The following is a 26,658-nucleotide window of genomic DNA, read 5'->3' on the forward strand; positions in this document are numbered from 1 at the left end:
CAGTTAACGTGAAATTGAGCCCATGTCTTTGTACAGGATTTACCACCCTGGCCCCATCTGGCTCTTCCCATCATGCAGCAAGCAGGGCCTCTGACCAGCCTTGGGGGCCAGACCTTTCTCTAGTTACAGAAACCTGGGAAAATACATAGATGGAACACTGGCAGCCAAATCTGATCTTAAAGCAGCTTTGTTAGGTCAGCAGAGAATTCCATTAAAAACTTGAACTAGATCACCTTCAGGTAGGCCACGAGCCCCACCACTCCCTATTGTCCATACCCATCTTTATGCAGTCATGTTACCCCTGTTTCTGAGCGTGCCATGCCTGAATAGAACCTGGTAGAATGGGGCACCGATACTTAGATATCCTCTGGTTCTTGACTTGGGAAGATACCAGAAAGGCAAGGAGTCCAATAGAGAGGGGTGCTTACTGTGCTGGTCACTCCTGTCCCTGGTGCCATCCACTGTGCCATCTGGAAGGATCCTTAAGAAGTGACCTCCATTGCTACAGTAGAGGAGTTTGGGCTTCTTGTAATTCCCTGGAGGCAGGTTGAACTTCTCTGTCAGGGCTGTGAAAGTTGTGATTTCCCCTTCGGCCATGACTCAGTAGCTCCTGGTTATGGATCCTTCAAGACTGTAAGAAATGAAATAAACCTGTAGAATGGTCTTCCAGCAAAGGTACAATGTACACTTTCAGAGAGAGAAAGAGAGCCTCCAGGCTTAGGGCTCCGGTCAGTTCATAACCACAGACTGCCCAGGTGGTACCCACAGTAAACGGGCCGGGGTGGAGGTGGCCAGTGGTTATGGAAGGATGGTCCCCAGCATGGGAGGGATTTTCAGTTTCCAACTGGACACAGCTTAGACCAGGCTGTGCATTTTTTAGAACTTCAAATTTAATCATTTGGCCAAAGTAAAAAAAAAAAAAAAAACGCTTTAGTCCCTGTTTTTTATCCACACACATCCTCAAATTAAACACTGAAGTTGCACTAAAATAACACCTGGGGTCTGACTGAAACCCGCAAAAGCAGAGAGGCCAGGACTGAGGTTTTGCCTTCCACCCTCACACTGTTTTGACTAGATGCCGCAGGAGGCGGGTAGCAGATAGCACAGACACCTGGACACGCAGAACCTTCTGCAAAGCCATAGGAAGCCCTTCAGATGCCCCACAACCCTTCACAGCAAAGGGTTAATGTGTAAAGGAAACATTCTGGGTTTGTCGGTTAGGATGGGAGGGGAGCCTGGGAACAAGCCACTTAGGGGTATTAAGCGGTACAAACACTGTACCAAAGGAAATGTTCTGAAACAGATCGTTATGAAGGGTATGTCTGGTTACTGTCCGCTTCCACAGATTCCCACATAGCCTCTCAGCACACAGAGAGGAATGCCGGTCTGTCTCTTGTGCATCCTAATTGTTTTCTAATATGAGACATATTAGAAACCACCAGTATATATTACAATCCTCTAACGCTGTATACACCCACTATATACAAATTATGAGTGTAAAAACACATGAATTACACCTCTGAGGATAAAAAACCAAAACCAATAAACATTAGAATTTGTGAGTGTGTTCGTGTGTATGTGTATCAATAGTTCATTCATTTTTAAGATCAGACTTACTGGTCTGACAGAGACTGGAGAAACCCTGAGAGTGTGCTCCCAGACACCCTTTTAACTCAGTAATGAAGTCACTCCCGAGGCTCGCCCTTCAGCCAAAGATTAGACAGGCCCATAATACAAAACGAGACTAAAGGGGCACACCAGCCCAGGGGCAAGGATTAGAAGGCAGGAGGGGACAGGAGAGCCAGTAACAGGGAACCCAAGGTTGAGAAGGGATAGTGTTGACACGTCGTGAGGTTGTGAACCAGTGTCAGAAGACAATATGCATACAGTTTAATGAGAAGCTAGTTTGTTCTGTAAACCTTCACCTAAAGTACAATTAAAAAAAAAATAGTTCATCCATTTTTATTGCTGTCTAGTATTCCACGGTATGGATGTACCACAGAACATTAGAATTTTAAAGCCTCTACGTGGCCCACCATTTAGGAGAATAAAGTGGTGGATATCAGGACAGTAAAGGAAGCCAAAGAGACCAGGAAAGTAGCGTGGGAGCTTTTTCCTTTCGTAAGTTTCAGTCGGGGCAAGTTGTGCACATGACTATCAAGTAGTCTTATAGTGACAACCATCATCATCATTAACACGTTCTGGGCAGCAAATTAACTCATGTAATCCTCACTGCAACACCGTGAGGCGGACACTAATACTGTCCCTATTTTAAGTATGGTGGAACCACAGCTTAGAGACATTAAAAGCCTGATCAAGGTCAACAGCTAGTAAGCGGTGGAGCTGGGCCTCTATCGGGGTCTCTGAAAACAAAGCCCTTATTTGCTTGCCCTCAAACACCATGAAAAGGCCAAGTGACTTCCCTGACACTGAACTAGCAGCATTATTACCAAGATTGGGCTTTTTACCTATTGCCTAGCACCTACATCTGCTTGTCAGAGTTCATCATTCATTAACTTATTTGTGACCCAGATGTTGGCTGTCACCACCAACAGTCTCCACTTTTGCCCCCACGCCAACCTTGCAGCGGGACTCCGTGCATGTCTGCAGATCCCAGGAAGAACCCCACACCAGGCATTAGGGAGCACTATGAACTTCACCGAAGACCAGCCCGCCTCCCTGCATTGCCTGGCGCTAACCACCCAGCCACCTTGGAGCAGCCTCCCAAAGCCGCCCGCTTGGAAAGCAGCTCCATGGCAAATCAAGCAGCAGTTTGGGTGATTTGCCCTTGTGACTTTGGAAATGGGGCCCATGTTGGAGGCCTCCATTTGTTTCCTCTACTCCCAGCATTTTAATGTTACTGGCACACCTCTCCCAATGTGCAGTCACACGGGCCAGGTTGTTATTGTTTGAGGTCCCTTCAAAGCCCCCACAGGGAGTTTTGTATACACCCTGTAAGCTATATTTAACTTCGGATCACCCACAACGTACCCTCCGCATACAGTCAGATTTTGTGCTGCTACTTTCACATAATACAGTAGCAGAAAATTAATTTTCTTTTCATGGTTTTCATAGGTAAGACTGCAGAGGAGCTTACCTTGCTCTGCACACTGCATTTCCCTCCTCAAGCCCTCGCTCTCTCATCCAAATCCTTCCCTTTCACCCAAAAGCCTCTAAGTCTGTCTGGGTCTACTCCCTCCCTCCCTCTCTCTCTCTCCACCCAGCCCTCTCTCCACCTAGCCTGTAAGTTTCCCTCTCATTCCAGTCCCTCACTTCACTCCTCATCTGACGTAAAGCAATTTATCTCTCCCAAACATGGACATCCTCACCCATCACCTCTCCATTAGCGCACTAAAGTTACCACCATCCCCCCTCCTTCAAGTACAATTAAGAGATTATAAATATTTCTTCTGTCATTTATGTTTTTTCCAAGGACTTACTAAGTTATGTTTCTAGTTTAGTACCAAAACCAAAAAACCAAACCCATTGCTGTCGAGTTGATTCCAACTCATAGTGACTCTACAGGTCGGAGTAGAACTGCCCTGCCCCATAGAGTTTCCAAGGAGCACATGGTAGATTTGAACCGGCATCCTTTCAGTTAGCAGCCATGGCACTTAACCACTATGCCACCAGGGCTTCCAGTTTGGTAAAGGAGACAATAGTAATATACTAGTTGTTGTCATTTACCTGTTGTCATTTATATTGTCAACTTGAGGAGAGCAGAATTTTGTTTCTTGTCTCTGGGTTTTCTCAAATGGAGGTCCCTGTTTGCCTCTGGCTCATGGCAATTGCACATTAAGGGTGGCCTTCCTCCTAGATCCAGCACCGGTAGGGATCCCCATTAAGTGGTTTTCTAAGTGTTGGGCATGGATTTGGATTGATCTGTTTGTATTCTTTCTTCTACCCCACTGGGATGAAGGGGAACAGTTGCACCAGAAGCTGGCTCAGGTTAGAGGTACCAGCTGTGGCCAAGGATGATACATATAAATGTGTGTAGCAGCCATGCAGCCAGGGCTTTATCACTGCTGAGCTCTCGCCCACCGAACCACCTCAGCCTGAACCCAGCAGGTCCTCAGGCACCACCTCGCTCCTGATCACACAGTGCAACCTGTGGTCATAAACCCCTGTGACTCCATGCTCTGCCTGCTCTCCCGCCTTTCCAGTAAGAGGTGCAGTCATGGGGGGAGTGGAGGGAGGAGATTATTCCTTCATGGCTATTTCTAGTTTCTGATTGCTGTCAAGTCAACTTCGACTCATGGAGACCCCATGTGTGTCAGAGAAGAACTGTGCTTCATAGGGTTTTCAATGGCTGAGTTTTCAGAGGTAGATCTCCAGGCCTTTCTTCTGAGGTACCTCTGGGTGGACTCAGACCACCAACCTTTCAGTTAGCAGCTAAGTGCATTAACCATTTACATCACCCAAGGACCCTTCATGTCTCTACTGACTTCAGATTGCTCCCATAACACCTTTCTATTCAGAGCTGTACCTGGAAATCTGAAGGGGACATGCTGACACCTGAAAATAAGCCTGATAGCCAATACAAAGCTGATAGGCTTTGGCAGTAGGATTAATAAATCAAATGAAACATACAAAAAATGAGATCTCTTTTTGTTGCTGAAGGAAACCCCAGGGGCATGGAAAAGCCTTATTTTTAACTTTATTCACAACTTACCTATATTTTAAGCAGCGGTTGTTTCCAAGTTTTCTGCCAATCCAGTATTTGGTAAAGGATAGAAGTAAAGGAAGTATATGACACAATACAACCATAAGGCAGCAGCCTTTGCAGGCCTTTAGGGATTTACACAGATTGCTCTAATAAATGAGTCCATTAACTAAAAATATCAGGGAATAAGCATAATAAAAGTTAATACACACTGCTTCTTTTTTCTATTATCTTTGTGTTTGCTGTCAGGAGAGGGAATTTTCTACATAAATGTGTTGGGAATCGGAGAAGATCAAGCCCAGTGAACTCCCTGTCATCAGTGGGTGCTCAGCCCAGCCCTTTGAGATTTGGGGCACTGGTGAGATTTTGGGAAAGGCAGGCTTTTTTTGATTTATCAGTGACACCAAAATGAGAAGAACACCAAGCCTATTGGAATATTCATGTTAAGGCTGACATATTTTGTCAGCTGTAGCCCCTAGCAGGGAACCTGAGCTCTGACACATGAACAGGATGTTAAGTATAGACTCTTGCCCAGGAATACACTAGTCACTTTTCAGTGTGGTAGTGAGCAACCGCTGCAGAGTCCCCGCTATGAGCAAATTGGCCCTGGGACCTGAGCGAGTCATTCGTTCCTTGTTAGATGTTTCCTCTAATCAACCCCAACTTGCCTACCTCTCAGAGCCGTCTGGAGGGTGAAATGGGCTCGTATTCCTAGTAACACTTTAAAAGTACAGTGAAACACATGAGAGCTGGAACTTGACCCCGCTGCCTTGTTTTTCCAAGTCTTACGTGTCTTCCACCTTTGACAGGGTGCAGCCTTACTACTTTTCTATTGCTCGTTTTAGTGAAAAATACTTGAGGTTTCCTTCTCTGACAGGTTTCCACCTTATATAGGATCAAGGTTTTACAGGTTTTACTGTATAACAATGTGGCCTGACCTATAGGAGATAGGAGTAGCTGGTTGTGTTGAAGTCTGGTGTGATGTAGGTCAGTTGTGATTAAATACTTAATTTAAAATAATCTTTCATCTGGTTCTAAAATAGTTTTTTGCCCCTTCTCATATGGGGAAGAAATTAGCTAAGGCCCCCATTATTTAAGCCACAGACATGGCAGAGAAGCTGAAGGAGGCAAAAGTAAGCCATGGTTATGTAAGAGACTCAGCTCTTAGCTTATTGGAGGTTATTGAGGTGACATTTGTGAAGCTGGCTATTTTTATGAGGCATTTGTTCTTAGCTTGGCCCTGGTGACTAAGCTGGAAGGAAAGACTTGTGGTTCTAGGAATCAAGGGAAGGCATATATAAAACAGGATTCATCTTCGGTTCCAAATATACTGTGAGTCCTTGCTCCTTGACTCTATGAATGGCATTACCCAAAAGCTTTAACTCCTCCTCAGAGATATTAATAACCTTAGATTTTGTTAAGTGAAATGTGCTTGTTAAATCACAACGGTGACTACTAAAAGAAAAGAGTATATTAATTTCAACCAGCAACTGGTAAGGGTGGAGGGTAAAGGGTAAAGTGGGATATAATAAAACTCTATCCATCCAAATGAATCAAGAAAAATACAAAAAGAACAGAAAACGGGTAAGCTGCTCAAAATTATGTGGCATAAATAAATCCAAAATATATTTATAATCACAGTAAATGTAAATGGACTAAATTTACTAGTTATTAGTTATTGGATTAAAAAAAAACCATCTACACTCCGATTACTGAAAACACATTTAAAACTTAAGGAGACAGAAAGGTTAAAGTAAAAGGATGAAAAATAGATACATGGTAAATGTTAACAAAAATAAAAAGTCATATAGCTATATTAATATCAGATAAAATAGCTTTAAAGTACAAAAATGATCAAATATAAAAGGGATCACTATATAATGATAAATGGAACAATTCAACAGAAAGATGCAAAATGTTTAAGTTTTTGTATACCTAGTGGCATCCCTCAAAATACATAAAACAAAAATTGACAATATATAAAGAGAAGTTGACAAAACCACAATGATGGCAGGTGATTTTAATATTATTTTCCTTTTGCTAATTGGGCAGGCAGACAAAAATATTAATAAGAATTTAGAAGATTGAAACACACAATTGGCACGTTTAATTGAATGAACGTATAGAGAGCCAATAATTTGTGAACACCTTTCTTCTCAAGAACACATGGAACATTTACAAAAATAGACGATGAACCAGATCTTAAGGCAAAAGTCAAGACACATAGAAGGATTAGTTTCCTTCAGACCAGTCTTCCAGCTGGTGACAAAGTCCTTTTAATTTTTCCTTTTAATGTCTCCTAAAACCATCCTCTCTTCTCCATCCTCACTGCTGATACCTTAGTGCAGACAACAAGTTGCAGTAGTCTCTTCTCCCTCCCCATTGATTTTTAATCCTGCTGCTAGTGATCTTTCTAACAGGTGAATCTGATAGTTCCTCTGCTGAAGATCTTTAGACCAGTGGTTCCCTGCTGTCTTTACAATAAAATCCAGACTTCTATCATGACCACTGAGGTCTTCATTATCTGGTCCCTGCTATCCCTGTTGCCTTTTCTCTTATTAGCTTCTTCTTCTTGCAGTCCCTTTAATACCCCCACACCTCTACACCCACCCAGGCCTTAATCCAAGCAGCTCATCCTTTAGCCAGCAACATTTTCCTTCTCTTTTCCTCCATCCTTCTACCTTGACCTGGCTAAGTCATAAGTCATAGCCACCCAGATATCTTATCCTCCAGAAAACCTTATTTGGACACACACCCCAACCCCAATTTTCCTACCCTTCCTCTCTAACAGTTTAGATTAGTTGGCTCCCTTGTGCTCCCATAGCTTGCTGAACATACCCTCATTGCAGCATGGGTGTAATTGCCACATACACCGCCCTGCTTAAACACTTCAATGGTTCCCCATTGCTCTTGGATAAAGACCAAAGTCTTAACATGGCCTTCAGGGCTCTGCAAGAATCAAGTCCTTGCTCCTTTCCTGTCTCATCTTCTACCACAATCTCTCTCCAAACTGACCTTTCGTTTCCTTGAAGCCACTGTGCTCCCTCTCACCCAAGGACCTTTGCATATGCTCTTCCCTCTGTCTAGAACACTATTTCTCTCCTCTCTACCCCACTGACCTGGTTAACTCCTTTGTTTTCTTCAAATCTTAGTTCAATTATCAATTCCTCAAGGAAGCTATTACTGCTTCCCTTAAGTGGGTTAGGTTTTTCCAATTCTCATAGTACCATTTAACATTTTTTCAGAGCGCTTCAGTTTTTAATTACACATTCATTCTTTTTTTTTTGTAATTGTGCATTAGGTGAGAGCAAACGAGACTCCCATTCAGTAGTCTGTACATAAAGTGCTTCTCCGCCTTGGCTTCATTCCCCACAATGTGTCAGCAGTCTCCCCATTTCTGCCCTGGGTTGCCTGTTACCTTTCATCCTGATTTTCTACCTCTTCCTGCTTTCTCATCTTTGCTTTTGGGAAAATATTGCCCTTTTGATCTTGTATAATTGATTGTTCTTAAAAGCATGTTCCTCTAGGATGTTATTGTTTATTTTATGGACTTGTCTATTGTTTGGTTGGAAGGTGGTCTCCAGGAATGGCTTCAGTTCCAGGTGAGAAAGGTATCTTAGGGCCATAGTCTTAGGGGTTCCTCTAGTCTCTGTCAGATCAGTAAGTCTGGGCTTTTTTGTGAATTTGATCTTTTGTTCTACACTTTTCTCCCACTTTATCCAGGACCTTCTGTTGTGATCCTAGTCAGAGTGGTCGGTAGTGGTAGCCAGGCACCATCTAGTGCTTCTGGTCTTGGGGTCATGTAGGCTGTGGTTCATGTGGTCCATTAGTCCTTTGGACTAAATGCTCCCTTGAGTCTTTGGTTTTCTTCACTCTCCTTTGCTCCACATGGGAAGAGGCCAATAGTTGTATCTTGGATGCTCACAAGCTTTTAAGATGCCAGACACGACTCACCAAAGTAGGATGCTGAACATTGTCTTTATGAGCAGTGTTGTGCCGATTGACCTAGATGTCCCCTGAGCCTGTGGTCCTTTGTCTTCTAGCCTAGGAAATTCATCCTGTGAGGTGTTTGGTTATGTCTAAGAAGTTTCTCTGACTGTGCCCCTGGTGTGCTATATTGTCTATATTAATATATGAGGAAAACCTACAGTCATGTATGTAGCAATATCCACCACCAAACCTGTGTCTACCAGTGGGTGTGCTCCTTTATAACCTCCCACATCTTTTGTCATAACTGTCTACCTATGTATTCATTCATAAATTATCGTTTGTTAATACTATCGTTGCACGATTATCTATGCTATAAAAAAAAATTTTTTTTTTTTTATGCTATAGTAGTTACCATAAAAAAAAAAATAGTTGCCGTTTATTCTTGTGCTCCTCTCAGTGTCCTCTCTTGTCTTGGTCATGTTGTACTGACTTCTCCTGTATTGTGTATTGCCTTTCCCTTCACCAATATTGTCTTCTATCTGTTTGATAATTTTCCCTCCCTCCCCCTTCCATCCCTGGTAACGGTCAAAGATTTTTTTTTTTTTTTGCTTTTTTTCTGTAATCACACATTCATTCTTGTGATTATTTAATTAACATCTCTCTCCATGACTGGATTGTCAGCTCCATGATAGTACAGATCCATCTGTCTTGCTCACCATGGTATCCCAGTGCCTGGCATCTAATGGAAAGTTGATAAATATTTGATGAATGAATATAATGTAACCGTGTTTTCTGGGAGGCATTGGTGGTTCAGTGGTAGCATTCTTGCCCTCCATGTGAGAGACTTGAGGTTGATTATTTGATGTGCACCTCAAGCACAGCCACCACCCATCTGTCAGGGGGCACTTACATATTGTTTCAGCAGAACTTCCAGACTAAGATGTACTAGGAAGAAACGCCTAGTGATCTGCTTCCAAAAGTCAGCTAATGAAAACCTTGTGGATCACACTGGTCCAATCCCCAACCAATTGTGGGCATTGTGCAGGACTGGGCAGCGTCTTGTTTCTTTGTGCATGGGGTAGCCATGAGTCAATGGCTGACTCAACAGCAGCTAACATCAACAGTGTTTACTTGGCTGTCTCCTTCACTAGTCTCTGAGGTCCTGGGATAGGAATTGTGCCTATTAAAAAACCAAGCCCATTGCCATTGAGTCGAGTCTGACTCATTCACAGCCCTGGAAACCCTATGGGGCAGTTCTACTCTGTCCTATAGGGTCACTATGAGTCAGATCATGCCTATACCCAAAATTTAACAAATGCCCATACGTAATAGGTGCCCTGTGCACATTTGTTGATAGACTATCAGGCCAGTTCCCTCTAAAGATCTAACGGAACATATTATCAGGAGACCTAATTAGAAGGTGGTGTCCTACAGGCATTGACAGAGAAGCCGACCCAAGAGCCAGAATGCATTTTAATTGGGTTCAGATTGGGCTGGAATTCCCTACCTTTAGTTAAAAGCCAGTGCACATTCAGCTCCTGTTTTGTAGCAAATACTTCTTTACTTCTTCAAAGGAAATACTATGGAAATTAAGGATCTCAAAGAGGAAAGGATCAGACCCTTTGGTTTTGAGTCTGAGCTCCTTATCTGACCAAGAAAAAGATTTGTAGAGCCTGAAAAATTCCAGGTTTTGTTATTTTTGCTGGGGAGTATCAGATTGGCAAGGACTCACCTCATACCCTCTGGTGAAGGGAAGTCTGTCTGAAGAGGGAGACGGTGTGTTCTTTTCTCTCGCTTTTTCCTCTACTCCACCCTTAGTGATTTGTACTGGGTTTCAGGTAGTTGTGACTGACTGGCCTGGGCTAGCATATCAGTATGCTGCCCCCAAACCAACTTGTGAGCTGAAATCTCATCTTCTAAGCCCAGAAAACCATTAAGTTGGCTATGGGTTGGGCTGGACAGTGGTGTGTTAGAAACAATTCCTACAAGTTCATGAAAGCCAATTATTAAATATTCAGGAATTTTGCAAGCCAGTTGCTAAACCGTTGGTTGAAATCAGCCATGGCAGAAGTATTTGTACCACAGAAATTGGCAAGTGCTACAAATAAAAATCTTTTTCTCCTGAGATCTTGTTTATCAGCATACTACTAGACTTGGGTTTGAGTCTCAGCTGGACACTCACTAGCAAATAATCTCACATAGCCTCAGTTTTCTCATCTGCAAAACAGGGCTCTATAATAGTAGCTACCTCACAGAGTTGCTGTTAAGTATTAAATAATAATGCATATAAAGTACAGAGCCCAGCACCTGAAAAATTGTAAGCATTCAGTAGATATTAGCTTGATTACCACCATCTATGTATCTCTTTATTGACTTTGCCAATCATCTGTGCTATTGATTTATGGTTGAAGAAATTTGATCTTTAGCATGTAGCAATATTTGGAAAACCTAGTTTTCTAGGTAATAAGTTTAGAATTTTTTCATCATCACTTTATGTAATGTCTTCTCATTTGCTTAGGTGCTGAACACAATATACTACTGAGCAGTTCTCAGAATATTATTTCATTAATTTGCATGTGTTACTGTTCAGGACTAGGAAGACCTTATGGGCTTAATAGTTTTCCCTCTTATTTTTTAATATAAGATCCTCCTGCAGAATCTCCAGGTTGCTGAGAATAATCTATCCCTAGGCTGCAAGAACCAAACACCATTTGAGGAAGATCAAGATGTCATACTTCAGATGTCAAAAACTTCTATTCAGTCGTGGTCCCCGGACCTTCCGTCAGCCTAAGACTGGTACCGTTCCCAAGGTCAACTCTTCAGACAGGGATTGGTCTGGGCTATAAGATAGACAATGATACTGGTGAGGAGTGAGCTTCTTGGCTCTAGCAGACACATGAGGCTATGTAGGCAGCTCCTGTCTGGAGGGGAAATGGGAGGGCAGAGGGGAACAAAAGCTGGCTAAATGGACACACAGAATACAGGGTGGAGAGGAATGTGCTGTCTCATTAAGGGGAGGGCAACTAGGAGTACATAGCAAGGTGTATATCCATTTTTGTATGAGGGATTGATTTGATTTGTAAACTTTCACTTAAAGCACAATTAAAAAAAAAAAAAAAAGAACCAAATAAAGAGTACTCATAGCCCACAAAAACAAAACAAAACAAAAACTTCTGTTCAGTGCCTCTCAAGGGCAGAATGCTGCATTAGATTTTGTGGGAATTAAAAAGAAAAAGAAAAGGCCTGAAATCTCATATCCACAATTCTGAAATTAAAAAAACTCTGAAAACTAGAAGTTCTTTCGTAAGTCAGATTGTAGCAAAACCTGACCCCAAATGTCCTGAGACTATTTAGGTCTTTATTTTTTCTCACCTTGTGTTGATGTTCATATAATCTGATGCAGAATTACTGCTATATTTGATTACAGGGTGCTGTTCCAGACCCCAATGGAGTTGTTACATAATATACAGTGTATGCACCGCCCTGCCTTTCAAGAATCCCCAAAATTCTGGATTCTGAAACATATCTAGCCCCAAGGCTTTGCAGATGAGGGATTATGGACCTGGAGTAGAAATCACAGTTTCTGCATTTAAGGAGTTTATATTTAGCCATACCAGATTCATTGGCCATGCTTCAGATGAGAGGGGCATAGGTGCTTAGAAGGGCAAAGATGCTGGCAAGAAGTGGGGACTGTTAATTCAATCTAATTCTATCACTGAACAACTCAATCGCAGCCTTAGCTCTCAAAGTCCTTAATGAAGAGTAGAAAAATGTAAGCAGACACATGTGTACTTTCCCAAAGGACTTCCTCCAATATCCTTTATTTCTTCCCTGGATTCTGGATCTCTAATTCTCTGCAGTTGAGCTGGTCCATGTCCAGAGCACTTCCTGGCCAGAGAGCATCATTCAGTTGGAGGTTAGGAATTTTTTTAAAGCGTTTTAGAGCAAACAGCCTCCCTTCTGAGAGGAAAAACAGAGCGCTTGCTGGTGCAGCGGCGCCGCTCCACCGGCCCCAGTTCTGTCTGAATGGCAAATGGTGTATACCCCGGTCCAGAGTGTGCTACAGGCTCTCGGCCATCTCGAAGACCTCCACACATCTTAAATGGAAGTATCCTTCCTGCAGACAGATGGATTAAAGCCCCAGGGCTTCGAGCCAAGTGCAAAGTGATTCTGCAGGGTCTCTGGCAGCCCTTGGCCCCTTTCTTTAACCTTTTCTTACTGACATGTCTCCTAAAACCTTTCGAATCTGTTGTGCAAGTTACAATCTCCAGAACCGGCCCAGCAAGCACATTCCTTTCTTGAAGTCAGCAGGCTTTCCAGCTCTTCGAAAGATGGTCTGTTTGCTGGGCCTTTTTTTTTTTTTTTTTCCCTTCCCCCTTGACCTAGAAAATTTAGTTTCTCCAAACTGAGTCTTTTGAAGTATGTGTGTTTGTTATCTCTTTGGAAATGCTGAAGGCTTGCCCTGCCATATATTTCCCAATAGCCTGCTCTGGACATGTCCATAAATAAGAAAAGAGTGACCTTTGCGTGAACATTTTCTCTGTACCAGGTACAGTCCTAAGCACTTCATATACATTATTTTAGTTAATCCTCCCAACAGTTCTGTTAGGTAGGCATTGCTTTTTATCCCCTATTTTACAGGTAAAGACATTGAGACTCAGAGAATTTAAATAACTTGTCTAAGATCACACAACTAAATAAACAGTAGAGCCAAGATTTGAAAGTTGGGTTTTCTGACTCCAGAGTCCATGATCTTAATCGTGGAAGAAATGTGGGCAAGGAACTAAAACGCCCTTTGGACTGTGGTGATCCTTCAATTTCTCAGTTCTTTTTACTCAACCAGCCTGTATAACGTGTGTAGCCCAGTCCACAATGTTATAAAGGAGACATTTGTGTTCATTGAAATGGAGTCTTTGCAATTTCCTCCCTTGACACTGAACTGTCCTCTTCCACAATGGTGTAATGACCCACCATTAGTACTTCCCTGATACCTCAGCAAGGCGACCCAGCATTATAAGAATCCTCCTGACCTTTATTCTGGTGGAGTAATCTGCCACTGCTGATAAAAGGCTTGGGGTAAGGGAGAGACCACTAGAAATGGGGTGAATAGTCCTAAAATAGTCCCCCGCTCCAAATCTACAAACAAAGTAACAGGAAATGGCCAGGGCACAGCAACAAAACCATTCCCCAGAACAATGGGGCAGAGTATCAGAAAATAGCCTGCAAGCTTCTTTAAAGTTGTCTTTCAGAATCAACTGGAGAAAACCAGCCCCAGGGACAAGCACAGAACATCCACCTGTGACTGCTGTGTGACCTTCCACCAGGGGCAGTGAAGGGCTGCAGGAGCAGCCAGGGAATTGAACCCAGGGAGAAAGAGTCTGTGCAGGCGCGACACCCCATAATAAGTCCTGCTACGAATCCCAGAGGTCTCCGAGACAGGAGCCATCTTAGAAAGCTGCTGCTTGTACACCGTAGTTAACATATCCCTGCCTGTGCCTATGAATAAATATGAATCTTTTCCTGCCCAATAACTTTTAAAAACCCAGGCCCGTCTTTTGTTCTGTGAGATGGCGGCGGAAGCAGGGTGGTGGTAAGCGTTGCTCTAGGCCCTCCTTGTCTCTGCTTGCAAGCTTCTTCAATAAAGCTTTGCTCATGCAGAAAATTCTGTGTGCCTTACCTGCTCATTCTTGACCAGTGAGAGGCAAGAACTTTATTATGGTAACAGTCCTGCTTCAGACTGTGTTGGAAACACCACGAGAAAGGAAAATTCTCACAACCTGAGAGTCGCAGATCTGGGTTTTAGTTTCTGCTGTGCCATGAACTAGTTGTATGATGGACGAGACATTCAAACAATCTGATCCTCAAGAAAATGAAGCTGTTAACAGTACAGATCTCATCATGGGGCCATGAGGAAGGAATAGAATGACTAGAAAGGACCTTGTATATACAGGCAGTCCCCCGGATTACAAAGGAGTTCTGTTGCTAAATCTCTTTAAACTGAATTTGTACATAAGTTGGAATAGTCAGGTACGGTTAGTATCTAACATCAGTTAGTCAAATGTTTGTCTTAGTATATGGCATATAGTATACCTTTCTCTTCATAAAAAACATTCAAGAAACACTTCTAGATACACTAAAACATCCTTAACATAGTAATACAGTAATATATAATAATGTTTTGACGCATGTCGCAAAGTAGCGCCTATTTGTTGTTACGAACCATTTGTATGTACCTCAAATTTTTAATGTAATAGGCTTTACGGGGGTTGGCTTGTAACTGTGGGTTGTAAGGTCAGATGATTGTAAACTGGGGACTGCCTGTAGGGAGTGCTTAGGAAATACCAGATATTATTACTACTGTTAATAAGAGCCTATGTTTTGGTGGCCTGGTTATTTGAATTTTTATAGCCCTTGGGATTTCACAAAGCATTTTATATGAATAAACAAGCGTCTCAGGTTGCCTATATAGATGCAACTTAACAGTTGCCATCAAGTCCATCAAATTCATTCCATGTGTGTCAGAGTAGAACTGTGCTCTGTACTGTTTTCAGTGGCTGATTTTTGGAAATAGATCGCCAGGCCTTTCTCCTGAGGTGCCCCTGGGTGGACTTGAACTGCCAACCGTTTGGTTAGCCGCCAAATGTGTTGACCATTTACACTACCCAGGGACTCCCAGGTACTACATTAGGCACTGTATAATAATTTTGTATTTGCTACTCCTTTTATCACACAGGGCGGATTACTAACATTCCCCTTTTCTCTTTCCAAGAGAGCTGAGACACAGAGAGGCTGAACAGCTTATCAGAGCAAATCTGTAGCTCGGCCAAGAACAAAACCCTCAGTCACAAGACATCGATTTATTATGTTGCCCCTCTGTTGGGTGGCTCCACTTCCAAGGGCCCCATCCTCACTCAAAACATTAAAAATAAAAAGAACAAAACTCACATTTCTGCCAGACAGATGATAGCCAGGCGTCTCTGGAAGAACAGTTAGCAATCCCAGTGTGCGGTTTTGTGTTTAAGGTGCTCACTCGGATGTGAAGAAGGAATGTAAACCCCCTCGAGCCCGTTTCACATGTCAGAGTCTATTCTGGATCTAGAAAGTAGGCCATGGAGGCCACAGCTGTGCCCCAAGAGCTGCATTCCTGCAGAGGCATCGAGTGCCATTCAGGAAACTGGTGGGGAACAGGGCCCAGGCCTTGTGAAGGGACCCAGTGGGTGCCACAGCTAAAAGGCAGGAGGAAAATAATCACCTGCCCCAGGGCCAGCCTTCCAGTGTTTGCAGAGCCTGCATAAGACAGTATGAAACTTGTTTCCTTTTGCATGATTTCTTTTTAAGGACTTTGGCTATTTTTAGAGGTTCTTTTTTTTTTCTTTTTTATTTGCCAACTCCCTTTGATCCCGCCCGGGAAGTCAAAAAGAGACCATTCTCCCATTTGCACAGCCTGCTGTTTCAGCATCGCCAATGGCTGTCATGGTCCCGTGGCCACGTCATTGGTATTCCACGCACAGGTCCTCATACAACCCAGTTCTTAGCAGGAACCAGTAGGGTTTTGTGAGAAGGAGATGGAACAAGACAGCATCACCAAAGGCCCTACAAAATGCCTGGTGTTTGATAAAGGTTGAAAGAGCTTGGAAGTGAATTGAAATCTTCTATCCAAGAAGCTAAATTAAGAGATAAGCCTGCCCTTGTTATCTAGCATCTCTGGAAAGGTACACATTGCCATCAAGGCGCCAAGATTTATCAAAAGACCACAGGATAGGTAGATAGCAATAACCATGATAGCACATCCATTTGTCAAACTTGGCCACTCCCGAGCGTTTTCTTTAATTTTGGCAGGTAGCTCAAAGCATGGTTTGCTTTCACCCCTTCAACTCCTCTGGGTTCCCTCCTTGTTTGCCTTTTTCTAACTGACCTTTCAAAGCCATTTATATCCTTCAATGTCCACTGCTGCCCTCTCATGTTTTAGAGATCAAAGAGCCACTATGTTCGATGGGGTTGTTTGAAAAAGAGAGTTTTGGCCTTTGAAAACATATTATGCAACAAAGAGCACAGAGAAATGTCAGAGCAATTTCTCCTTACATCTCTTGTGCTGCCACCTTTGTGCACGTAATATCTTTCAGCGTTCAAAGATCCTACATTCCTTGGCTCATTCTTGGCCTTTTCAGGTTCAAGTGGCTCCCCTGGAATTAGATAAATCTAGACATTTTTTTATGGGGTGGGCAGACAGGAGGGACATTGCCCAATGTTTTCATGATACACTCCTGACCCCTCAATGGTGTGAAGAACTTTTTTATGTTGTTGTTTTTAGTTGCCACAGAACTGTCTATGACTCACGGTGACCTTGTTGATAACAGAACAAAACATTGCCCAGTCGACTCAACAGCGACTGGTTTTTATATTTATTAAATGACGATGAATTATATGCCAGGCGTCTAAGGGGGTTAATGCTATACCTACCTCACATGAGGAGTAATGAGATAATTGCATTTAATAGTTTTTGACAAAGTGATTGTAAATGTTATCTGTTAATATTATCATCAGAAATATTCACTGAGCAACTCTAATGCACCTTCTGGCCCAGAGTCTCCAGAATAAGGAGGGAGAATACAGCCTACACGACCAGAATGCTTGCAATCACTTGGTAGTTTTATTTTTGTAATGTTTATTCTCAGGGCAGGTCTGACGTGGTGGTCTCTTCATGTTATGGGTAGGGAAGGTCAGCTCGCAGGGCCAGGATTAGAGTGAGGCAGTGAATAAAACATCAAAATTTTACATAGACGCAGGGTCGTTATTACTAGTTGTTCCTTTTGCTCCAGATTCCTGTATGGCTTGTCGTGACACGGTTACTGATCATATCTTTATTTAAAATTTTCACATTTTGTCCATCATGGATTTTTTTTTTTTTGCACTGATTTTGACTTTTTAAAAAAAATGTTCCGTCAAAATATTAATCTTGATTACTGAGGGTCTTTTTTTTTTTTTTTTGGGCAACCCCCCCACCTTTAAATTTTGCACCTGAGCCCATTGTCTCCCTTACCTCACCCTAGTTCCAGCCCTGTCAGCTGGTTGACTTCCCCGCTTTTGTTCTTGCTCTCCTCCAGTAATTTCTATACACAGAGCCTGAAGAATCTTCTAAAACCTACATCAGCACTTCCTTGCTTAAAATATCCCGTGGCTTTCCATCTCCATAAGATAAAATCCAAACCCTTACTATGGCCTACACAAGACCCTGTACCATCCAGCCTTAAAATCCTACCATTTTCTCCCTTTGTCTATTATACTTTAGGTAGACATTTTGATCTTCTCTTGGATTCTTGACTCCACTATGGTCTTCTCCACATGGCTGCCTTCATACAAATTGTTCCTTTTCCAAGAATGCCCTTCCCCAACACTCCACTGGCTGGCTCCTCTCATCTTTCAGATGGGAGCTGAGCACTACCTTCTCAGAGGTCTTCTCTGACCACTGGATCTCAGTCAGGTGTCCCCTCTTCCGCCATTATTCTCTTTTTTAGCCTCCTGTTCTTTTCCTTCCCAGCTCTTACTGCCATTTGTAATTAATCATATATCCATCCATGTATTTACCCATTTGTTGTCTTTCTCTCACTAGACCCTAAGCTCATGGAGAACAGAAGCCATATTTGTTCACACCTAGTCCCCAGCCCCTAAGCCCTGCCTGGCACAGAGGAACTATTCAAATATTTGTTGAATGAATGATTGAGAGAAGGAATAAGTGAATAAACAAATCTTTAGCTTGCAAATCTTGACCTAAGTGCTCTGCCACACACCAAGGGACTTTCATGCCCCATTCTGTTGTTGTCATGAACTTTGCTCTTCTAAAGCAAGTGTTTTTCCCCTAGATTATTTTTATAGAAAAAAGTGAAGCAAATATAGAGATAATTATTGATTCTCCCTCATCAAGTCCCTGTTCCCTATCACCAACATCCTCCTGAGAGCCTGCTACAGAATTCCTAGGAACCACAGGAAATAAGTTCACTAACCACTTGAAATGCTTTTATAAAAATAGACAGGACTTACCCTCCTTCCTGTGGAAGGGCCTCTTCCCTCAGGGCAAACTTTGCAAAGAAATTTTATCTGTGCTTAGGAGCCTTCCTTTCCAATCATTCTCCCAACACAATTTATCTGTACATACTCAGAATCCTGTTCTGAAATTGTCCCCCACCGGCTGGGTCATCTGTTGGGCAAATGGCTCATTTATTATTTCCATGGTATTATTTTTATATTAAGAATGATAAGATGGACAGTCAGAAATCAAGGCCTGGGGGAGCTATCTCAGTCTTAAACAGACCCGTTGGGGTACTCTAGGTTCCCAGCTGCCAGGTGTATACTGATACTCCATTAAGAGGTTTTTCATCCACACAGAGCTTGACACCACTTTCCCTGAATTTCAATACAGTGTGCTGCCTTCATCGTAAAAGGAAACAATGTTACTGACTTCTACTGAGATTTCTGCTTCCTGCCTGTGAGCTCTCTTGGTCACGAAGCAGCTCTTATAAAAAAAAAACAGGGGAGTTAAAAACATAATTGTATCAAACCAAAGCTTTCTCCTTGAATCACCAAAATAATTGAATAAGACTTAAAAAAGGGACTACCTTTCTCTGAATGCTATGTCTTTGTACCACCCAGCACTTCTGTACCACCAGGGGTACATGGTTTATATTTTATAAACAAAGGGTTTATATTTAGGGTCTGTTGCTGTACTGTCGTATCAATTCAACAAACATAACAGGGAATGTCAGGCCTCTTAGAAATCCTTAAACATAAGGGAGTGATAGAAAAAATTTTAAATACAAATAAACAACCATGAAAAGTTTTTAAAGATTGTTCATGGTCCCATCAGCCACAGATGACTTCTGTAACATTGCCATTTATGGAGATGTTAAGTATTTTACAAAGTGGAATCATATATGTATATTGTTTTACAATCTGCTGTTTCATAACCTGAGTTCACTCAATACATTAGGAATTTTTCCCTCATTAGCAAATGTAAGTCTACAGCTCCGTTTGTAATGGCTGCAATTGGGTTCCATTATGTGGACACGCAAAAATGTGTTAACTAATCCTCAATTGTTGCACATTTAGGTTTTTACTGTTTGTCATTATTATAAACAAAACTGTAGCCATCCTTGCATACTATTGGACTCTGTCCTTAGGGAGAATTTATAGAAATGGAATTGCTGAGAAAAACGCATGCATTTTGTTAAGGTTTTTACTCAGAAGGATTTGAGAAAGCTTGTACCGATTATGGTTTTTGTTCCATTTGTATTTCTTTATTTATCTGTACTTCCCTTCTGATTTCTATGTCTACTCTTCAAGGTAGAGGGGAAATTAATTTGAAAGTTTCAGATCTGCTGACTTTGGTTTCAAAGTCCACTAGAAAAATGGGAGGCTTGCCCTCTTTGCCTGAACTTTCAGCATTCATGGACTTCACTGTGCCATTCTGAGCATGGGACCCATCTGAGGGATCCTTGTCCAGCAGTGTGGGCTGGTGACCCTTGTCAGAGGCCAGGGTTAGTCACATCACCTTGGCCATGCTAAAGAGTAGGCAAATGCCCCAAGGCAGGCTTGGAGTTGCCTTTTGTTTCTGTTGTTGATTTGTGACTTAGGAGACCTCAAGTGTTAAAACGGAACTGCTCCTTAGAGTTTTCTTGACTGTAATCATTACGGTAGCAAATCGATTTGTCTTTCTCCCACGGTGCTGGTGCCGCTGGGTGTGTTACAAGAACTGCCAACCTTTTGATTACCAGTTGAGCGCAAACCATTTGTGGCACCCAGGGACCTTTGCATTTTGCTTCTGACCCTTCAGGTTCATTACGCCTTTGCTGCCCCATCCTGATCTCTCCACTCTGACAAACCACTCATGATTCCTATTGAAAGCCCACCTCCTCCATGGATGTCCAGATATGGATCACTCTGTCTAATCCAGCAATTCTCAGACCCCTAGTGAAATCACTTCAGAGTGTTTTGTGTTTGTCCCTTTTACCCACCATAACTTTCTTTAAAGATGGGCCACATCTCCCACTTATTAATATGGGTCTTTCATCTTGTCTGGCATAAGTGTTGAAGGCAATCAATAAGTACTTCCTGAAATAAGAATCTAGGTTTTCTCCCAGATTGAGGTGAGTCTTGACACAGCCAAGTAAAAACTGGCAAACTATTGGAAACTCTTATTCGTTTAGCATTCCAAATGGTGTCTGTCCTTGTGCTTAAAATAAGAGAGGCCAACAAACTGGGTAAGACTGGGAGTCAGACCACCAGGTATTAATCCTACCTTACTACTTAGTAGATGTGTGACTATAGGCAAGTCCTTAGCCTCCCCGAGCCTCTTTCCTCATTGGTAAACTGGTAAAAATAGAATCCACGTCAGAGAGTTGTTGTAAAGATCAACTTAGATTATTACACGTAAAGGGAATAGCCTCGTACCCAGCATGACATAAGCAGACCACAAGTAGTAGTATAAATGTCTTTTATATTTTGGGAATTCACATTTATCTGGACAAAATAATAAAGCTTCCCACTAGGGTCTGGGCTGTGGAGCTTCCCGTTCCAGTACTCCTCTGTGTGACTAGGGCAATGGGCTCTAAAGATTGCCTGGCTCACTCAAAAAACATGTTGACTCCATCATTTCTTGGAGGAGGGAAAACAGTCTCTTTGGTGATGGACCTTTCCTTCCACAACTCCTGAGACCCAGGTGACAGGGAGTTGGCTTGAGTTAAGCAAGGAATTAACCAGAACAGGATAAGATTTACCAGATGTCCAGGCTTATTGCTCCTTGTTTCATAAAGCCATATAATTTGTACTCATTCTTTGATGTTTTTATGTCTTTTCCATTTAATTGTAAGCATCCAGGTTGAGTATCTTGAGGATGGTTTATACTCTAACAGTTAATACAGAGACTCCTGAGTCAGGGAGCCCTGGGTTCCAATCTGCCTCTGCAATTACTTGCTGAGTGACTTCGGGAAAGTCACTTCACTTCTCTGTGCCTTTCTTTTCTCATCCATAGAATGGGAAGAATAATACCTCATAGGGTGGTTGGGAGGGTTAAATGAAGTAAAGCAGGTAAAACACTGAACATGCTGCCTAGCACATATTCCCCAAAAAAACAAGCCAAACCAGTTACTTTGAGTCAATTCTGACTCATGGCAGCCCCATGTGTGCAGAGTACAACTGCTCCATAGTGTTTTCAAGGCTGTGACCTTCAGAAGCACATCAACACACCTGTCTTCCAAAGTGCTTCTGAGTGGGTTTGAACCACCAAACTTTCAGTTAGTAGTTGAGCACTTCACTGTTTGCACCACCCAGGGACAGTACATATTATGGTCTCAATAAATGTAAGTGACCATCATCACCATCTTCCTCAGTTCCATTGCCATTGTGACCTTTCTATTGTATATAGCGTGGGTCCTTGCCTATGGGGCCAGCTCAGTTATTGTCTGCTTAAGTAAATACAATGAACAGAATATGCTCCTTTCCTTCCTCCAGAAGATGAAATCAGCAATCTTGCTTTCTCTTTAGCTCCTAACTGTAGTTTGTGGTGCTTTACTTTGAAGAGGAGCCCAGGTGGCACAGTGGTTAAGAGCTTGGCTGCTAACCAAAAGGTCTGGCAGTTCTAATCCACCAGTTGGTCCTTGGAAACCCTAGGGGGGCAGTTCTACTCTGTCCTGTAGGGTTGCTATGAATTGGAATTGACTTGACAGCAACAGGTTTAGTTTTTATTTTGAGCAAGGTTTTCAGTCCCTGAATTTGGAGTTTCCAGGGGCAAACTTGAGTTTCTCACCTGAGATGCATCTTATAGTATGAGCCACAGGACACAGTATTGCCCTTACGTCCTAAACTGTCTTACTCAGCATGGCTCACCTGCATGGGAATCCCATGAAGCCCCCTTCTGCTCCCTACTCCTGCAGATACTGATTCACTGGGCCTGGACTGGGGCTGGCACCTGAAGGTCCAACAGCCTTCCCAGAGGATTCTGAGGCACACCAAAATTTGAGAACCACAGGTCTGGGTTAACCTTTTTTCTACATCAAGATAGAAGAAAGGAATTCAGCCTAGAAAGGAGGAGCGAGCTTGATGATTTTTCTCCTTTTGGGAGAGTCACTGAAATATCTCCAAACCTACTTTCCTTGTTTTCTTTAAAAGCAGTGGCCCAGGGGACACTGCCCATTTTGATATGTTTATTTTTTCTTTCTTTCCATTACTCACATTTCCTTTACCGAATTATTGTTTGTCCCTGCTGGGGGAAGAACATAAAACAGAGGATGAGGTGAAGTGAATGAAGGCTCCAGGTCCCTCTCGCCCTGCTTGGCTGTGTGAAGCTGAGACAGGAAGGCTCCCTGTCTCGGCATCAAGAGGCAGAAGCCCTGGCAGGCACACCAACACGCACACCAATGCATCCTGACTTTATTTATTTGGCTCCAAAGCTCTGATTTGTTGATCATGGTGGCGCCTGATGGAAAGTCCCACATTTCTCTGAGCCGAGCCAGAAACCAGTTATGAAGAACTTACTGGGACATAAGGTTGCCATGAGTTGGAATAGACCCAATGGCAACAGGTTTGGTTTTTTAAAATTTTTTTGAATGAATCCTAAGCACCTTGGGTGGCACGAATTACACTGAACTACTAACGTAAAGGTTGGCAGTTTGAACCCACGCAGTGGTGCCACAGAAGAAAGGCCTGACTGTGCTTTCGTAAAGGAAACAGCCAAGGAAACCCTATGGACAGTTCTACTCTGTAACACGTGGGGTTGCCGTGAGTCAGAGTCAACTCAATGGCAATTTTTTTTTTAAAGGAGTCCTAGGTAGTGCAAACGGTTAACATGCTCAGCTGCTAACTGAAAAACGAGATTTGAGCTCACCCAGAGGCACCATGTAAGAAAGCCCTGACAATCTGCTTTTGAAAGGTCACAGTCTTGAAAACCCTATGAAGCATTGTTCTGCTTTGTACACATGGGCTCTCCATGAGTCAGAATCGATTGGATGGCAACTGGTTTCTTTTGTAATCTCAATGCACAGCTCACCATAAGATAAAATCAGGCCCCCAGGGTAAGGAAGGTCATGTGGCTCAGAATTGCAGTGAGGTTCTGCTATGTCTTGGTTTCTCTCTCCCTCTTATTTTACTTGGTAAGGTTATTCCCAACTATTCAAATACCTGAGTACTCATTCATTCATTTGACATGTATTTAATGAGTACCTACACTGTGCCAGACAGGAGACATAAAGAGCAAGGGAGACTCAATGAGGCCCTCTTAAATTCATATTCTATTGGGGAAGACCCATCATACAAGGGATTGCAAGTGAATTGAGAGTTATGGTGGCAAAGTCCAGGACATCATGGGAGCCAGATGATAGGTGACCTCTAGAGCGTGGGGAGATGGGAAGACTTCCTGGAGGAAGAGACATGAATACTGAAATTAGTGACTAGGAAGAGGAAGGTAGCAGGAAGAGCATGTGTGAAGGTCCTGAATCCAGAAAGTGTGGCTCACCTGGGAACAGAAAGTAGTCCATTGTGGATGAGGACAGAGGGCAGGGTAGAAGGCAGCACTGCTGTGACTGGAGAAGCCGGCAAGGCCCCATAGGCTTTTATCTGAAGGCCTGTGGGAAGCCATTGAACAATGCAGGCTGGGGTGTGACACGAGCAGATTTGCATTTAAAAAATGCAGTTCTGGGCCACTGTCCTTCCTTACCCTAGGGGCCTGATTTTATCTTATCAGAGTGGAGAAATATTGGAGGAGAGACAGAAGCAGGGAAACTAGATGCAATAGCTCAAATATGGGATAGCAGGGCCTCAGATAGATAAATGTGGTATCCAGCCGTTACAGCTGCCCAGAGGGGCATCTTGAACATGCTGGCCCAGTGGCCTTCTCCGAGAGAAACAGTGGCATTTAGCCAGTGCATGGTATTGGGAGATTAGCTAAACTGGGGCTTTAAAATTCCACCACCAACTCCTCAAAAGGTTAAGTATAGAATTTCTACGTTGGTTGTTGCTATTGTTGTTAGGTGACATTGTTAGGTACAACTGAATGAAACACTGCCTGGTTCTGTGTCAGCCTCACAACACTTGCGAAGTTTGAGCCCACTATTGCAGCCAATGTGTCAATTCATCTGCTTGAGGTTCTTCTTTTTAGCCAACCCTTTACTTTTTTTTTTTTTTTTTTAACTTTACCAAGCATGATGTCCTCCAGGGACTGGTCCCTCCTGATAACACGTCCAAAGTATGTGACTCTTCACGTCTAAGAAGTACTCTGGCTGTAAGTCTTCAAGACAAACTTGTTCATTCTTCTGGCAGTCCGTGGTATGTTAGATATTCTTCCCCAACACCATAATTCAAATGCCTGAATTCTTCTTCTGTCTTCCTTATTAACTGTCCAGCTTTCGCATGCATATGAGGCTATAGAAAATACCATAGCTTGGGTCAGGCACACTTTAGTCCTTAAAGTGACGTCTTTGCTTTTTAATACTTTAAAGAGGTCTTTTATAGCAGGTTTCCCCAATGAAATAGATCTTTTTTGATTTCCAGACTGCTGCTACCATGGATGTTGATTGCAGATCCAAGTAAAACGAAATCCTTGACAACCTCAATCTTTTCTCCATTTATCATGATGTTGCTTATTGGTCCAGGTGTGAGGATTTTTGTTTTCTTTGTGTTGAGGTATAATTCATATTGAAGGCTGTAGTCTTTGATCTTCATCAGTAAGTATTTCAAGTCCTCTTTGCTTTCAGCAAGCAAGAATTAGCATATGACCCCAAATCAGTTCCTAGGTTGCTCCTGAAGACTTGAAAGCCAGGACTCAGATAGACACTTGCACACCAATGATCATGCAGCACTGCTCACGATAGCCAAAAGATGGAAACAACTCAACTATCCATCAACAGATGAGTAAAATGTGGTATTATATACAATGGTATATAGTTCAACCATAAAGAGAAGCGAAGTTCCAATACACGCTATGATGTGGATGAACCTTGAAAACATTGTGAAAGAAGCCAGACACAAAAGGACAAATATTATATGATCCCACTTATATGAAATATCTAGAAGAGGCAAATGTATAGAGCCAGAAAGTGGATTAATGGTCACTGTGAGCTAGGGGGAGGGAGGAATGGGGATTGACTGCTTAATGGGTAGAGTTTGTGTTGCGGTGTTGAAAAGTTTTGGAAATAAATAGTGGTGATGATCAGATGACATTATGAGTATAATTAAGACCACTAAATAGTACAGTTAAAATAGTTAAAATAGCAAATTATGTGATATATTTTATGATATATATATATATCATAATATATATACCAAAACCAAACCCACTGCCATCGAGTCGATTCCAACTCATAGCGACCCTATAGGACAGAGTAGGACTGCCCCATAGAGTTTCCAAGGAGGCCTGGTGGATTCAAACTGCTGACCTTTTTGGTTAGCAGCTGTAGCACTTAACCACTGCACCACCAGGGTTTCCAGAATACATATATATATATCATAAAATTTGCCATTTTAATCATTTTAATTGTACCATTTAGTGGTCTTAATAATATTCATAAAGTTGTGAAAATTGATGACACCTAACAACAACATGTATATGTAAATATATATATGTGTGTGCATATGGATATATATGTTGTTGTTAGGTGCCCTCAAGTAGGTTCTGACTCTGCGCACAAGAGAATGAAACACTGCCTGGTCCTGCACTATCCTCACAATCATTGTTATGCTTGAGCCCATTGTTGCAGCCACTGTGTCAATCCATCTCATTGAGGGTCTTCCTCTTTTTCACTGACCCTCTACTTTAGCAAGCATAATGTCCTTCTCCAGGGCCTGGTCCCTCCTGATGATATGTCCAAAATATTTGGGAATGCTTCTAAGGAGCATTCTGGTTATACTTCTTCCAAGACAGATTTGTTCATTCTTTTGGCAGTCCATGGTATATTCAATATTCTCTGCCAATACCACAATTCAGAGGCATCGATTCTTCTTCAGTCTTCCTTATTCACTGTCCAGCTTTCACATGCATATGAGGTGATTGAAAACACCACGGCTTGGGTAACCCTATGGGG

General features: G+C 42.5%; 1 protein-coding gene across 1 annotated transcript in view; it reads right to left on the reverse strand.

The window, feature by feature from the left end:
• FGF1 (fibroblast growth factor 1) overlaps positions 1-26,658 on the reverse strand; it is a 105,543-nt gene that overhangs the window by 23,839 nt on the left and 55,046 nt on the right. Inside the window, exon 2 of the mRNA XM_003404573.4 lies at positions 429-631. Within this exon, the coding sequence (XP_003404621.1) occupies positions 429-597 (169 nt within the window). The 5' untranslated portion in view covers positions 598-631. The remainder of the gene's footprint in view (positions 1-428; positions 632-26,658) is intronic.

The sequence above is a fragment of the Loxodonta africana genome, chromosome 2 (genome assembly GCF_030014295.1).
Source record: "Loxodonta africana isolate mLoxAfr1 chromosome 2, mLoxAfr1.hap2, whole genome shotgun sequence".
In the NCBI taxonomy this organism is placed as follows: Eukaryota; Metazoa; Chordata; class Mammalia; order Proboscidea; family Elephantidae; genus Loxodonta; species Loxodonta africana.